This window comes from Adiantum capillus-veneris, chromosome 21, assembly GCF_014529385.1.
Source record: "Adiantum capillus-veneris isolate H3 chromosome 21, ASM1452938v2, whole genome shotgun sequence".
NCBI classification, from domain to species: Eukaryota; Viridiplantae; Streptophyta; class Polypodiopsida; order Polypodiales; family Pteridaceae; genus Adiantum; species Adiantum capillus-veneris.
This window is the reverse complement of record NC_140951.1, coordinates 87,277,091-87,294,611: the sequence shown is the minus strand read 5'-3', so window position 1 is coordinate 87,294,611 and position 17,521 is coordinate 87,277,091. Positions and strand designations below refer to the sequence as shown.

At 43.1% G+C, this 17,521-nt stretch overlaps 1 protein-coding gene across 1 annotated transcript; it reads left to right on the top strand.

The window, feature by feature from the left end:
* The first annotated feature begins 9,859 nt into the window (after window positions 1–9,859).
* LOC147431302 (uncharacterized) lies at window positions 9,860–16,461 on the top strand. Its single transcript, XM_086493656.1, has 7 exons — window positions 9,860–10,111; window positions 12,238–12,483; window positions 12,595–12,726; window positions 12,898–13,046; window positions 13,351–13,673; window positions 14,176–14,227; window positions 15,951–16,461. The coding sequence occupies exons 1-7, from the start codon at window positions 9,860–9,862 to the stop codon at window positions 16,111–16,113; spliced, it is 1,317 nt and encodes a 438-aa protein (XP_086349782.1). The 3' UTR covers window positions 16,114–16,461.
* Window positions 16,462–17,521: the final 1,060 nt, after the last annotated feature.

Below are 17,521 nucleotides of genomic sequence, written 5' to 3'. Positions count from 1 at the left end.
TCCCTGCCCCTACCTTCCTCCTCCTTCCCAATCTCTCCCTCCCCCCCCCCCTCCCTCCTTCTCTCCTCCCACCTTCCTCAATCTCCCTACCCCTCCTTCTCTATCTTTTCATCATTTGCTTCCTCACGCAATAGCTTCCATGGTACTCACGGACATCACAAATGGTTTGCTTCTACCACCACGTACTCTGCACACCAAAAGCATACATATTCGCTTACCCACGACGTTTGCAACAAAGATCGCTAGTGAGGGTGATCAAAGGTCATCACAGGCACGTCGCCCCACTCGTGAGACCAATGTTGACATTTGGGTGGACGGCCATTTGTACCCTTACAATCCTATAAGCCGCTTCCATCCATTCTTTAATAGCCTTTCGACATTTCTTCAATATCTTGGGAAGGGAGAAGCAGCCTTGTTAGGCTATTGCAAGCGGTTGTGTATGGGTGCAAGTGCTTCTTTGCATATGTGGATGCACGAATGTCAAGCTCTTCACCTCAAGACGACGGCATTACAAGAGAGTGTTGCCTCTTTGGAGAGGGTGGTTGAAACTCTTTAACAACAAATGCAAGAAAAGGAGTCCCGCATTAAGAAGCCAACACCATCACATACTTGAAAGAAACACCCCTTGGTGCAAGGGAAAGGCAAACGCACGTATTCATCCATTGAAACTCTTGCACATTTGGGAGGAGCATGCAAACTACGAGTGACATCTACAAGGTGATTTGGTCTTTACTTGCATGATGCATTCTTACTTCACACTATTTTCTAACATTTATTTTTATTGGTTGCTAGAAACTTCATCCAGGAGGCATGCGGTGGAACAAGCCAAGATGATCGAGTCAACCTTCTCACTAGATGTTTCAATACCCAGGATGTGATTTCTATCTTACAATCACCTGGAGGTAAGCACATTAAGGATGCAGTCACCAAGGACCTTATGCATAAATTGAGAAATGTGATTAGTGATGATGACGTGCAACAAGCTTGTGATGAGGCTGGAATCAACACCAAAGCCTATCATGCTATTTTCCAACTCCTAAAAGATGCCCTCAAAGAGCACGGCATTGTGGAAAACCTATTTCCCATTCCTCACAAGGTCAACCTCGCAAAGAAGGCCACAAACGAAGATGTGTTCTCCCGCATTGGGACACACATACACATTGAGGACACAATGTCAACTTCCCTTTATACTTCGTGCGCAACAAAGACAAGGGAAAAAGGTAAGAAACAATCCATAAGACCTTCGGAGAAGGGCTTCCCTTACACAATGTGGAACAATATTTTTGTGGACCTTAGAAGACTTCAACAACCCATGCTTAGATTTTATGAGTTACCTGAAGAAGGTGACACACTTTACTTTTTTCTTTGGTATTGTTCTTATCATAGACTTTGACGTTTAAGGTCTTGGCACTATTTATTTTGTAGTGCTTGGCACAAAGGTCTCTTTTGTGATGAAACTTGATGAGTGTCAAATAGTGAAAGGCCGAAGGTTAGAGAGGCTAAGTGTCACTCTAATGAACGAGTCCCTTTTGCAAACCAAGCGAAGGGATTCAGTCGAGCCATCTCCCACCCCGTCTTTTAGCATGCAATCAGAGAAAGACATTTGGTGACTGGGTGCTATTGAGGTGTCCAAAGAGACAATGAAGTACTTTCATGGATTTTTGAGAGAACTCCATGGATCACAGAAGTAATACACTCCCAAATTGCAGGTAAGAAGTTGGAGGTTGAGGGTTTTGGTAGTTATGATGTGTAGTGGTACTTAGGTGGGGACTTGAAGACCATAAAGTGTTTGCTTGGCTACAAACAAGGGGCTTCTTCTCTCATGCCTTGTCCATTTTGCACTCGAGGGTACAAACCTAATGGACAAAAATCACATAAGAGCACTGCAAAGGTCGTTCCATGCTTCCATGGCAATGGCATGGAGAACAAGGGTTAGATTGTCGTGATGTCGGAGATGAAGGTAGAGAATGGGAAGCGTCTATCCTGAGATGTCCCATGCTCAATGCCCTAGACCGTGATCAAAAGGACCACACTTTGAATCCAATCTTTCCAATTCCTCTATCGAATGTACATTACACGCATTCATGCGCATTTTTGATAGGCTATTGAAGCTCCACATTGACTATGCTTTCACAATGAAACCATTGGAAAAGTCCCAAGAAGCGATCGAAAGAGTGGAGGTACTCTTCAATTCCATTGGCTGTCACGGTGGAAATGTGTCTATCGTTGCTGCAAAGAACACAGGGGAGGCCCATGAAATTACTCAACAAGTGTCAATGAGTGGACAAAAAGCCAGACACCTTTTGAAGAAAGTTTCCCAAGGAAAGCCAAGTCGATATGCTGCTCAAAATAGCTCCAACCAGCAGGCAGGTAACCTTTGGGATCTTTGGAAGGAGTTATGCAAAGCTACTATTGACAATGATTCAAATGAAGAGCTTGCAAACAAGCGCAAGCAAGTTTGGGCACATTTTGATAAAATGGTCAAGCTTATAGGTCTTAACAGCACAACAGAAGAACAACGCCAATCATTTCAAGAAGCCTTGGCGGATTTTACCAAGATCTTCACCCTTTCTTGGGGTGAAAATAACATCACACATTACATGGTAAGCCATGTTACGTGGTGAATTTATTACAAGGGATTGTTTTTATTAAATAATGTGGATCGTTTACTCATGTGAACATCATATCTTGTTTGCGCATGGTGCATTTTTTATGCACAAGTATAGATCGCTTGAAATTTTTAGCACTCAAGGCATGGAGAAGTCCCATTATCGAGCAAGGGGAGTGTACTTAAAAAATACTCGACATGGTGGTGGAATGGTGCAATCCAATTATTTGGAGGAGATGTTTAACTGGGTTTTTTGCACAACATTTGCTCGTAAGCTCACAATGGAGCGTGCGCGACAATCCAAGATTGCTATTGAAGTGCAAAAATGGAATCGTTAAGAGCATAGCAACAAGTGGCAAATGTCGCAAGGTCCCACCAAGCATGTTGCATGGCGGCGATGCAGAGTGCGACAAGGATCGAAGTGGTTTTTGCGCGAGTCACTACACGTAAACGCAGGGTCCAACTCTTAACGACACGTTCATTTAAAAAATAATAGTTTTTTTTTCAAAATTAGTGTGAAGAGGGCCCTTTTTAAACGGGCCCTTATAAATATTGCATGCTCTCATAAACCGCTCATTTCTTAAGAATATGTGAGCTCTTACCATACGAAATGGCGCGCACCAAACAAACCGCGAAAGAGCATCTTCCTGCCAACAAAAGCACCCTCCAAGGATGTGAGAAACCGGCATGGCTTAAAGGCACAAAAAAACGACCACGAACATCTGGCCGTTCGAGGAACTCTTCTGGCAGTGGGCATGGTAGTAGGACGCCAGAGTCATCGAGGGTTAAATCTCCACATCCACAAGAACAAACACCTAGAAAAATAATGAAGGAACGTGCCCAGCACTGGAGAGAAGTAGAGGCCCAACAAACAACAGAGTCTGATAGGGAGGAGCCGTCGCGCCACCAATCACAAGCAGGACCATCCGGGACTCGGTGGTCCATATAGACACTGATCAGAGAGTGAGCCACCATGGTTGCGAGTTGATATACCGCGCACACACCGTGTGCCCATTGGGGGGAAGACATTGCCTCGAGGCCAGGGAGCTCTCCCCACAGCACAAGACCGGGAGCCAAGGGAAGAGGATGAATCAGAAGAGGCTGCAGATCCAACCCCTAAGCATGTAAATTGGTGCAAGTCAATTTTTTTCAAGAAGCCTAAACGCCGCCAGCCAGCAAATTTGCAAGTGCCCCCAAGACAACCGCAACGGTGTCGAAAAATAGCAAGGGAATTTGCAAAAATCCGCCACTACCAGAAGACTACAGAGCTTTTGATTCGACGCGCCCCCTTTGCTCGCACAGTGAAGGAGGTGCTTTAAAGCTATGAAAATCAATATAGAATGCAAGCAATAGCGCTAGAGGCTATTCAAGAAGCTGCAGAGGCCCACATCATTTCGGTGTTGGAAGATACCAACCTATGCGCCATTCATGCAAAGCGAGTGACAATAAAGCGAGTGACAATACAACCAAAAGATATGCAGCTTGTACGTGATTGCGACGAGACTTCGAGCATTAGCCAAAGTTACCCCTCTTTTTGTATTGCACATCCTTATCTTTGTAATGAGATGACTTTGCAATGACAAAATGATCAACAGTTGTGTCTATTATCCATGTGTGGCCCTTGTGGCCACCCTTTTTTTTGCAATTTCAAGTTCTATTTACCCATTGGATGTCAAAAAAGTTAACATATTGTGAAACCAGGTGTCTATGCAACATTAAATTAGGTTTTCAAATGTCCAATGTAATTGGGCCTTTTGGTGCAGGGATGTATTAGGTAGTGAAAAGAAGTGGTTTCTCTAAAGTAATGAATTGCTTTCAGTTAATCTATGTTTTTTAAGTATCCTGGGGGGTAGAGAAACCTACCAGGTGCCAAAAAAAGGGTGGCCACAAGGGGGGCGCAAATGGCCCATCCATCAGTTATCCTGGGGGGTAGAGAATCCTACCAGGTGCCAAAAAAAGGGTGGTATCCTGGGGGGTAGAGAATCCTACCAGGTGCCAAAAAAAGGGTGGCCACAAGGGGCCGCAAATGGCCCATCCATTAGTTATGGATGGGCCATTTGCGGCCCCTTGTGGCCACCCTTTTTTTGGCACCTGGTAGGATTCTCTACCCCTCAGGATACTTAAAAAACATACATTTACTGAAAGCAATTGGTTTTGCATCATTACTTTAGATGGAGCCTTGTGGCCACCCTTTTTTTGGCAATTTCAAGCTTTGACTACCCCATAGGATATCGAAAAAGTTAACATATTGTGAAACCAAGTGTCTATACAACATTAATTTAGATTTTTCAAATGTCCAATGTAATTGGGCCTTTTGGTGCAGGGGTCTATTACGTAGAGCTAAAGCAAGTGATAGTGTGCTTGAAAACTTAAATTCAGAGTTGATTTCATCTTTTCTAGTGTCCTTGAGTGCAAACATATGCTCCATATGCCAAAAAAGGGTAGCCACAAGGCTCCATCTAAAGTAATGATGCAAAACCAATTGCTTTCAGTTAATTTATGTTTTTTAAGTATCCTGGGGGGTAGAGAAGCCTACCAGATACCAAAAAAAGGGTGGCCACAAGGGTGCGCAAATGGGCCACCCTTTTTTTGGCATCTAACTTATGGATGGGCCATTTGCGCGCCCTTGTGGCCACCCTTTTTTTGGCATCTGGTAGGCTTCTCTACCCCCCCAGGATACTTAAAAAACATAAATTAACTGAAAGTAATTGGTTTTGCATCATTACTTTAGAGAAACCACTTCTTCTCACTTAAATGTGTTTTGTACTTTCCCCAATATCATGTGCATCCAACTTCGATTGTGTTGTTACTTCAAGCAAAAAAGACACAGCTTGTTGAAACATATCACCAATTACAACAGTTTTCAAGATTGACAAATCACATTTAGAAGAATGTACAAGATAGAGAGACATTTCAGAATATTTTTTATTACTTCCAAAAAGGTGAGTTTACATCATGTATTTGTGGAGTTCATAATTTTCTTGACCATTTCTTGGCGCCTATCTTGCGCGTAAGGCAACTCCCCAGTCAAGAGGGACTGCGCTATGGCCTTTGGGTCAGTTGAGCCAATGGAAGCATAAAAACCTATGTGGGCAAGCACTTTACCACGGAAGCCAGTGCCAAACGCTGTGCATACAAGGGATCTACGCACTAGGAACACAAGATGCGCAGTTTGAGCAATGGTGCTGAAACACAAAAACTTGCTCAAAGCGTTCAACGACCGAGTCATAAAATGGGCTTGGGGAGTAAATTCATTATGGATAATGGCCACATCGCCAGGGAGGAGTTGTCCTAGGTAATGCGCAAGGGAAGCCTCAGGTCCAAAGCCCGTCCGCTTGCCACCCATCCTTGTAGCAAAATCATCAACCTCCACGACGTCCTGTCATAAACGAATGAAGGTTGAGAAAAAAGACAATGAAGGATAAAATAATAACATGAAAATTAGGATAGAGTTTACCTCCTGCTCCTTGTCGTCCTCCTCCCTATTGCCCTTTGCATCCAAGTCAATGCTCCCATGCACTGCAGCTACGAGCTTTGGATCATCAGATGGGAGGTTGCATAATGGCATAGGAATCCTAGCGGCCTCAACCTTGGCTTGCGTGGCTTGGAATTCTTCCTCAACCACGTGCAACTGCTCTGCTCTGCCAGGACCTCCCGTACATATAACTGCAATAGTGTCAACAGCAGAGTCCCCAAGTGGCAAGAGCTTGCTTTTTAGGGCATATGGCGTATTGTCTAAGGGACTTTTGGTGATGTTACATAGCACGCTCAAGAATTCATCCATGCGCATGCCAAATTCTTTCTCCAAATCATGCATAAACACATACTCCTCCCCATCCACTACCACTGAGGAGAAGTGGCTGATTTCTACCTCTGGGATAGCCACATCCGTCAATGGTAGTGGCACTGGAGTGTCACTAGGGCCAGCCACAACGATGGATTTCTCAACCATTCCTCGAGCCCCCTGGGGTACTCGAGCCGAAGTGTCTTTCCTTCCGCTGCAAGGCTCATGGGGATAACCTCCTGCTCCTTGGTGTCCTTGATAAAGGACCCAACCTGAAGGTGTGGTAAGCGGAGCTCCTCCAAATCAGGTTCCTCGCTCACCAAGAAGATAAATGTTGCTAGCCGAGAAAGGTACTCCACCCCCAACTTGCGCTTCTTGAGTGCTGACACCCCTGGGGCTTGCTTGTCCAAGAAATGGCATGCGTCGGTGGCAATTTCTTGGAATCGTCGCAACCGCTTGGAGAATGGGCAATCACCTTTGTGTATGTAGCGCAAAAGATCGCAAGGCACCCAGTACCCTGCATGTGGGGAGATAGATACAGAATATTTTATGATGTGCTCCTCTGTGAACGCAAAAATCTCGGCAAATGCATCCATGTAAAGGGCAATTGTGGCGTCAAGGTCAGGGAGACGTGTAAAAAAGGTGTGGAGGTCCAACTTCCCTTTGTATTTGGTGTCCTCGAGGAAGAGGATGAAGCGTGACAAAGGGGTGGATGTGGGTACAGATGCAGAGGTTGTGGAAGCATCCATGTCTAGCCTGGGGTGTACATAGAGAGTGGAGGAGCTCAAGAGTTGCAAAAGTGAAAATAGTGAATGAGTTATGCGCCCCCCCTTTTATAATGGTCCCTTTTTTAAAGACATTAAAAAAAGGCACTTTCACCAAAAAATGATCTCTCATCTCAATGCGAAAAATTATATTCAAAGACATGATTTGCCGAAGCAAATCATGTTGATTACATTGGGGATTGTTTTCAAAATTGCAAGAGTTACAAAGTTATAAGAGCGATAGCATAGTTCCATCCATCCCCCAATCCTCCTCGACCTTCAATTTGTCTTCCATTCTCTTCCCAATCTACGGACATTCATTACAATAAGCATCCAATGATCGACAAACTATGATGTATTGAAAATGTGGTGGAAGGATTCTCACCTTGTGACCTTGTAAACAAAATTGTGCTTGTTGAAGGGCCTCAAAACCCATAATAACCAAATATTCTCGCACATTATTGAGAGTCCAATGCTTGTTCACTTGGACTGCCTCGAAAGCATCGTTGGGCATCTTCACTGTAATGTCAAATCTTGCAATAGCGTCGTCTACACTCTGTAAGGGAGTCCACACTCCAAGCTTGCACATCCAACGATATAGGGAAATTGTATGTACAAGGAGGTGCGGGATTTCAAATAGCACATTCCAATGCCTGAAGCTCTAACCTTACAACGGTATTGGTCCCCATTGTACTTGCCCTCCACAAAACCCCGGTCCTCTTCTAAAAGCCTTCCTAAATCCTCATAATGCACATCTTTACATACAAGCTTTGTGCTAGTCTCCACAAATCCAAACTCTTTAAAAATGTGCACAAACAATGAATAGGCAAACACCAACTCAAGCCCACAGACTTAGAAGCTTTAGAGTATTTCAAAGAGTTTTGGACATCTATTATCATCTTTTGCTTGAAAGATGCTACCGACCACAAATCTGGCACCGGCCACTCCATACTTAATAAGGAAGTTACTTTGATGGGTTCAAGCGTTCCAAACTCTTGTGTAGAAGTAGGCACAATATAGGAGTGAGAATAGACGAAAATCCTTCTTTGAACCAGTTTGGTTGGGCAAAGATGTGCGAACATTGTTGCTCCAATATCCGCATCTATAACATTGAATGTGCCGGAGAGACTATGTAGCGGCTGCTCCTCCACCAACGTGGATGGAAATATGACTATAAATGTATGACAAATCTTAAGTATGAATCCATAATAACATTACACTGTGATTTCACACTTAGCTTTGTATTCTCAAAACATGTACTTACAATGTGTTGGAAATCGAGGTGGTTGTTGCAATTGGATGCTTGACATTGAGAAAACATGTTGCACAATGGCTACGGTCCCCTTGTCTTTGCAGTTCTTGAAGCCAAGGATCTTTCCTTTCCAATGATGATCCAAGTTTGCATGATTCCGCACACGATGAGGGCCAATAGCAGATGGTTGCATGTATACCCAAGCACCTTTGGTGAACTCTTGTTGCACCCACTCATCATCTATACCTCTAGTGTTGTGGCATGTAAGTGCTGTGACCTCATCCTTTGGCCGCCTTTGCGAAGTAGAGTTGGCTATGGTTGAGCAAATAAAATTAGGAGGAGAAGCAAGACCTTGCTTGTTGCTACAATGTAGGTGGGATAAAGTGATAGGAGAAGGTGGTTAACCCTTGCTTGGTGTGGCAATGGGAGGAGAAGGTGAATAACCCTTGCTTGGTGTGGCAATGGAAGGTGATAGGGGAGAAGAGAGGAGCTTCCTTGTTGCAGCAATGTAGATGGTGGAGAGAGAGAGTGTTGGAGTATAGGATGAGTGTGATGGTTGCAACCAAGGAGGGGTTGGAAAAGGGGTTCTAGAGAGAGAAAATCACTTTTTGCCTAAGGACTACTTTTGGGGGGTTCTTGATAGTAAAAAAATAGTTTTCAAAAGTTTTTTTAAAATTTTGAATTTTGGGGTTTTTATGTGCACGTTTTGACCTTTTGAGGTCAAAAAATATTTTTTTGACCATAAAATAGATTTAGGAGGGTTTTAAGAAGATAAGATTTGAGTTTTGAAAATTTTGGAAAATTTCAAAATTTTGGGATTTTTTAAAAACCGGATAAAAAAGGAGGAAAGTTAGAGGTTCCATATGGCCCACTCCCCCCCCCCCCCCCCCCTCTCACTAGGTAAGAGCCCATTAAGAAGTGTAAGACTACTTTGTCCCCCTACACTTTTGATGGCATAGAGTGTGTTCACCACCCTCTTCTCATTGGTTGGCCTCTAATTAACCTTAATCTCAAAGGGCTCCTAAAGGGTTCATATTTTTCCTAATGGCATGTGAATTATTGCCCAAAACAGCCTAAGCTTAAACGAATGTCTGATCTTCTCAAGGAACTTGTTTCCTTGGCCCAATTTGAAAATTAAGACGATTATCGTAGCATGGAGGATCCAAACGAGACAAATTTTTCTCTCTAATTTTTCTTTTCATTTGCCAAAATGGAGCGCAAAGAAATCAAAGAAAATATCTTCATTAAACTTCATGGATTTGTATTTGTTGCATTATGTGTCAACAATTTTTGAAAATACATATTAAAAGAGAATTTACTGAGACTCTTTAGGGAGGTTGTTTTTAGTGAAACTTTGAACATTGAGTCAAGCATGTGGTTCTCTCTTTCTCTCTCGACATGGTCATGGAAGAAAACCGCGACCTAGCACGCTCGAGGCACGATTTGACTCCATGATCGGCCTCACAACAGACAAAGTGAAGGAAGTCGAAGAAAAGGTCACTCAAGTTCACACGATCGTACTCGCCAAAGTGGAAACTTGTGTGAAGACAGAACTGCGAGAACGTCAACTCCAAGAAGAGAATGCCCTCAAGCTTCGCATTAATGGGCTGTCCCAAGCATGGGATGAGTGCCAACAAGACTTTTGCAAATTAATCGACCTCTTCAACGAAACTCTTAAATTGATCCATGTTGACTACGATGCGGTAGAATGTATCATCAACAAGTTCAACACCAAGCGCACACCTAGTGGACATGCCATTCTTGAGTTCAAAGACAAGGAGAAACGGCTTTGATTACTCTAGCAATCGCGTCTCCTTAGAGACACTGAGTTTTGGATCGCCGAAGAACTCACCCCGACACAAGTCAAGCACAAAAAGGTGAAGAGCTGAAAAAAGTGCATGAAGCACGAGCCAAAGGCAAGTGGGCAATATACCACGGAGGGAAGGCCATCATCCAGGAGTTTCGAACTCCTAAACCAGCCCTTGCCCCATAGGACCCCCCTTAGGCTTTTCTTTTTCTTTTGATGGACCCTAAATCCCTAAATGATATGTATTGATTGCCCTCACTTGGAAGAAGTGGTTGTAATGTTTTGTTTTTGGTCCCATGGGTCATATCTAACCTCCGTGGACGATAATTCTATCTATCTATCTCTCTCTCCTTCCTTCCTTCTCTGAGGCTCTCTCTGCTGCATGCAGGCTGCATGAGGGAGTGGACGCCTAGGATCTCTCTGTGTGTGTGTCTCTCTCTCTCTCTCTCACACACACACACACACACACACACACACACACACACACACACACACACACACACACACTCATGCGGTAGGGTTTTATGCAACAGTGGTCGCACGGACTCTAACTCTCACACATTCTCATGTGGCAGGATTCTCTCTCTCTCTCTCTCTCTCTCTCTCTCTCTCTCGTCATGCGTTCATAGAGAGATTCGAAGCATCTTTGAAGTAATGAACTTTAATTCAAGCTCCCAGTATCCCAGTAGGGGTTATCGGTTGGATTTTATTCAAAAATAATTAAGAATATAAAAAGATACACTCCGTTCAAGTGTGAGAGGAGGGAGATATGTCCTCGTCTCTATATGACACAAGCATGAGGGGAGGGAATCTATGGTGGGGGTAACTTTCAGCGCGTGGGTGGATAGTGGACCGTTGATATGGCGGCCCGAATTTACAAAATCTCCGGAATTACCAAAACTAAACTCAAATTTACAAAAAATAAAAAAGACACGCATGCAAAGTGGTTAGGTCACATGGGTACGACGGCGAAGGTTGTGGGTTCAAGTCTACTGGCACGGCCCGAATATACGTGATTCCCCAAATTTGCATCCAACGACGATCGCGGTTCCAATCGTCGATCCCCTCCTGATTCGCCCCACGTGACTAAAGAATACGGGGTCTTTAATGAAGACCGCGCGTCATGGGATCAACGACGAGCGTGGCAGATGCGAATCTCGAGGGAGATGGACGTCCAACAACAAACGCAAATCAATGCCCTTTTGACGGTACAAGCACACCACCTTGACCTCGACAATATGGTGAGCTAACCACTTATGCAGGTGCATTTCGGTGTCCACAAGACAAGAAATAATCTATATAACCTAAACTTCCACGGAGTATGTGACAACGATTTCAAAAAAAGAAAGAAAGAAGCGAATCAGTGACGATACTGCATCGGAACAAAAAAGGAGAAGAAGAAGAGGGAGGGGAAAGAAGGAACAGGAGGCGGAGGCAAATACATTGCAAGAGGGTGAGGTAGGGACGAAGCTGCAGGAGGCTGAGGCAGGGTCGCAGCAGGAGAACAGGCTGTCGGGCAAAAGCATAGTTTGTTATATATTTTTTACTGTTAAATGTATTGACAAACTTACGGCTCGACCTGCTGGCGCTCTTGGCTAGACAAGTGGATGAAACGCTTTGCTCATGCATGCTTCCGGGTATGGGTTTGATGCTCGTTCTGACCCTTTTACAAGGTGAGGTCCTAGGAAGGGGAGCGATGAGACTCTACATAGATTCCTATGTAGAAATGAATATAATAACGTATGTACCAGTTGTATGTCTGCACTTCCGTTTCCTACCTGGTGTTTTGAGCGCGTAGCTGCTCTCCGTGGATCCCACGATGGGTCCTTCATTGAAGACCACGTGTTAGTCCTGAGGCGATTTGCCGTGTCTCTCTCTCTCTCTCTCTCTCTCTCGAATTGGTACAGGATGCAGAAGGGAACCAAGCTTGAAGCCATCTATAGTGCACACAGCTTGCTGGTGGCGTGTGGGGAAGGTGTCTATGGAAGACACGTTGTGCTGTCCAGGGTGAATCCACCGTAGCTTGTTGTCTGCATTTACCAATTCAGGACAGAGCGTGTCGTAGGCAGCGGGAGCCATCGAGTTTTGTGTGCAGATCACAATGATGGAAGGGGAAGCATGGCAGTATGTAAGGGAAAGCAGGACTCAGGGGGAGAGCATCATGCACAGGAGCAAGGGGAGAATCCGAAACAGGGCAGAGCAGAGGGGAGGGAGGATGGCGAATGCATTAAGGGTGAGGAGGGGAGATTTTATAGAATCTTCCCACAGGTCATTTTTTTTCAAAGTCTTTGGAAAGAGGACCCCGAAAATCTCGTCATTTTAAAGAACAGGGTATATATCGTGGTTACTATGTTGTGAATGTTGATGGTGTTGAGGTAGTATCAAGCTTTTTGTAGAAAACTGAAGGATCTTCTGCCTCTCAACCCACATTGGTGCTCCAGAAGGAAAAGGATTGCAAGATATGGGCCAGGTAGTCATGTGTTGGCCCTCTGTTGGTATGTGGAGAGACAGGTATTTTGGCTGATGGCCAGGTCTTCACGTGTTGGCCCTCTGTTGGTGTGTGAAGAGACGCAGGGAAAACGCCGTTCACCATCGCTCAAAACAAAGGGTCCTTTGTCTAAAAAGAATTTTGTTGCCTTGGGATCTTAATGAGAGATTCTGTGGGCATTTATCTGCACTCAGCAGCTCAAACAGGGCGCCTTTTTGGAAGAGTGTGGAGTTATGAATTTGGCACAAGCTATGACAATGCAGAAGCTGCCTGCAGAGGATATGCTGCAGACAAAGAACCAAAATGTTCAAGCATCTAATTTACTGCCTAGTCAGGCAAACAAGTACACATAGGAAGAATGGAAAGCTATGATGCAAGGGTTCAATGCAGATTCTGCTCATGAAAATGCAGATGAGCCCACAGAAGATCAAGCACAGGGTATGTGACACCAATGCCCTCAACAAACTGTCTACTGTTTGCCTATTAGGAAGGGATCTCCATTGGAGCAATTTAAAAAACTCATTTCACATCCAAATAGTCATCCTGATGGTGAAGACCAGGCTATAAACAACACACAAGACACAATTGTGTATGGTTGTGCTGCTAGGCCTTATGCATAATCTACACATTGTTTTGCATCTGATCAGGCAGATCATGTGCAGTTTCATTATACTGGTCCCCAACCTTATGGCCCATGTGGGTGAATGTTGCAAGAAGCTCAGCGACCACAATGGTCTAATGCAAATACGCATTGCGACCAAAATGCAGGGATATTCAAGGCAGTTTACTCTGCCTACCTTCTTGCGGGTGGCTAGGCCAAAACCCTTATGTTTGTATATCAATCCAGATGAGGAGTCTTATTCAGAGACTGTGAGTACCTTGGAAATTTGCACAGAGGCTGGATTCCATAGAGCTTGGTGCCACTCACTCAAACAAGGAAAGCGGCAAAGTCAGAGATCTCAAGAATCAGGTATGCATTATTAATTATCATTGGTTACATGGCTCTTCGGTAAGATTCATACTATTTTGGACTGCCAATGAGATTGCCTTTCTAGAAGACATGCAGAGTATGAAGTTTGATGTCCCCCAAAGCACAAGTATTCAGCTTTTGTTATTTGTCTCATTGTAGGGGTGCTAGCTTGTTAGGAGGATTGTTTACAATGTGTTAATGAGTTGTTTCCTTATGGACCATATCTAGTTATGTGGTGTCTTTGAAAAGTTTCTAACTGTACCTATTCATCTAGTTTCAACCTTTGTGATGGTTCAATGCTAGATTTCTAAAGTTGCACCTAAGCTGGTCATGTTGAATCTCACGAGTACTTAGTTTTGATTATTGCTCGTTGCAGTAACTTAGACTATACACGTATAGTCCATGTAGTAGATTATTTGAGATTTTCTATAGCTCTTTCATGTCCAGCTAGAAACACATGCTCAAAGCTCTCAATTGAACAGGTGCGCATTTTTTGTGACAGGAATCTTAAAGCAGGCTGAGGTAGTCATAGAAGAGTTGCTGCTAATGGTCAAGTGAGTTAGAGTTCTCTACAAAGTTATGCATCATTTAGTTTCTTTTGCAAAGGTCATGCTTTCAATTGTTGAGAAAAGCTATTATTTCACTTATAGTTCTCTACAAAGTTATGCATCATTTAGTTTCTTTTACAAAGGTCATGCTTTCAATTGCTGAGAAAAGCTATCATTTCACCTTGGGGTAGTGAGATGGAAAACATTGTTGTGGACATTAAAGACTTGGCTATGGATCGTAGAGCAGGCCTGGAGCAGCCCAAAGAAAGATTTTAGCAGGCAGCAAGCAATGTGTTTGAAATGCTTGGCCTCATAGCTCCTAGAGTTGCAAATTACAATAAGTATAATGGGATTAAAAAGTCCAATGCCCATGCAATTCTTTAGTTGTTGATACAACATGCACTGGTTGGTTGTAGCAAAGCTGAAATCTGTCAAGTCAACACACGTTCTTACTCTGTATATTTATTGAAGATGAAAAATGAGACAATTTTGCCTATTCTTTACTGAGGATTTACATCACCCTTGTTTTGTTGGTTTTGCAATTTTCAAGAGTCTGGTGAAACTGGTGCATAAGCCACTCCTAGAAAGTTTTTCACGTGTACAAAATCTTCTATGGGTAGAAATAGCTACTGATGGGTAAGAAAGGGTTTAGCTACCTCATGATGGCCAAAGGAAAGGGCCGCAGTTACATGCTCATGACAATGCTGTGACCATGTAAGATTGTTGGTGTATTCCATTGTCTACAAAGGACTCATATGTCTGTAGAGTCTATATGTGAATAGACTCTACAATTCAAACTGTTTGTCTAAGCAATTGTTTAGAAGGTGTTGTAAGCATTTCAGTACACAACCAAAGGCCTGTTTTCAAGGTGGTAGTCAAGAAAGACAAGCAAGGCTTAAGCTTATTTCAAAATGTGACCCTTCATTTGGAAGGTAGTTTTATTGCTTGCAAAAGATTTAAATGTAGCTAATTGTATTTGGACTTGAGCTTGAAGCAGCTAGACTTGAGCTTTAAAAGTAGCTAGCTGTATTTGATTCATGTCATCAAAGGTTTTCTAGATAAATTTTGCAAAACCGCCATTTGAACTTCGGGGTCATGCGAATAGATGCCTCAGACAGTTTTGTAAGTACAATTGAGAAAAAGCATATGTTTTGGAATGTGGTAGATCACAGTACAAGAGGCTTCATTATGAGTGGACTTATCTTAGCTCCTCTAGAGCCATGAGAGGAACTCAATGCATAGACCTTTGTTTTAATAATGTGCTTTGGTATATGTGCATGAGAGTGTTAGCGGTGTGCGTGTGAGAGAAAGAGAGCATATACTAATACCTGGTGGGGATGTAGTATTTGGTCAAATACTATTCATATTGAATATACTTTGTCGTCTTCTGGATAACTTGAAACTTGCACTTCCTTCTAGAGATGAATTGGGCTCTTCTCGGATTTCTCTAGGCAAATATGTTATGTCGTAGCAAGTAGTGTTAGGCAAAGGCAAAATTTGCATCAGAGATTGAAGGATTGTTAATTTGGATTTGGAATTTGTATGCTTGAATAGAGAGTTTCTCAATTCTCCTCTCTTTGGGCTAAAAAGTATTGTTTTGCAGTATCTCTTTGCGGTTGTGTGTAACTTTCCTTTGGCGAGCTTCCATCTTCTTTGCTTTGCTACGTGCTAAATGTTCATGTTGCCATTCTTGTACAATGACCTAGTGATTTATGATTGTTCTTTGCAGGTTGGTGATATTAAGGGTACAACGGCGCTGTGGGCTTGCACTCTCTGCGGCACCTCCTTACTCATCTGAGTTTGTCTTTGCTTGCCTTACGAACATCATTTCTGGTATAACTTCATTTTGGCTTCCGTTGAAGGTTTTATTTGGTTTTGTGTATCTTTTGTAAAGTTGAATTCTATGAGTTAGTGCTATCAATATGGTCGTGTACTACGTGCGTGATTCAAAATTTTCATCTTTGTGATTTAGTAAGAATAATGAATCAGTCATCCCACAACAAAAAGGCTTTTCTTCAAAATACTATTCTTTCTCTTTTCAAGAGAAGAAAGAACATGAGTGCGCTCTCTTACTTGCTTCCTTCCCTTGCATGCAAGGTGCTTCAAGGCATCTAATTGTGGACCTTTTCTTTTAATCTACATCTTTTTTATGTCTCACAAGCATTAGCGTCAGCAACATCAAGCTCATGTTTATCTTAGTAGAATCAGACTTCTAAGTTCATCTCCTTGTTCTTGTTGTCAAGTGACAGGAGATAAAGCTTGTTTGATGTTTCCCAAAGCACAAGTATACACCTTATGAGCATCCTATTTGTCTCATCGTAGGGTGCTTCTTTCCGATTGTGCCCCTGTTGAGCATATTGTGCGAGCAGCGTATTGCGCAGTGCCACATATCTTGAAGAATCAAGTCTAGATGATTGCATTAGCGCTCACTTTGCATTAACTGAAAACAGTCTAGAGCTTCTTGCCCTTCCCTTGTTCGATGTGCTGCAATCAGGTACTTTCAAGAGTCGACATTTCTGACAAAGAATCTCCTAAAGCTCTTTTTGCTCTTTCTAGAATACACTCCTTTTGGCACTCATGTTGGCGAAGGCAATGCCTCAATGTCATGCGTAGTGCCACATGTCTTCAAGCCACGAGTATTGGCTTCTCACTTGGTCTCTATTCACTTCCACTTACTGTTAAGCAGGGATGAATGAAGCATGCATGATCAATGCCAATGCATAGTAGTGTCTAGAATCATTGTAGATATATATAGTATTCGCTATGAATACGTGAGACTTAGGCTTGTGTGACACGCTCTTATTCCATTGTGCTCTGCGCTCTCATAAGTAAAAAGCCACTTGTGATTGATTGCACGTGTTTGTCTAGTTTCAACCTTTGTGATGGTTTAAAGCTAGATTTCGGGAGCTGCACCTGGACTGGGTTGGTCACAAGTACTTAGCTTCGATTAATGCTTACATTGACAATTTAGTAACTTAAATTATATTTGCTTACTCAATCATTGCTTGGGTTGTAGCCAGTTGTATCTAGCTCATGGATTTTTCAGGGTCTTTCTAATACATTGATTCTTTCAGACAAGCCTGGTATTTAGTTGTATTGCGCAGTGGAAGTGATATTGAATGCAGTGCTTAGTGCGTACTCAATGTTCCTTTTATTGCATGAGAGATGTGCAAAGACTAGAGAGAGAGAGTCAGAATGATACTGCGAATGAAGGTTCTATGAGTGATAGAGAAAGATAGAAGACTAGCACCAGATGGGGTCCCAAACCCCCCTCCAAGGGCCCCCCTCTCTATTGTTAGA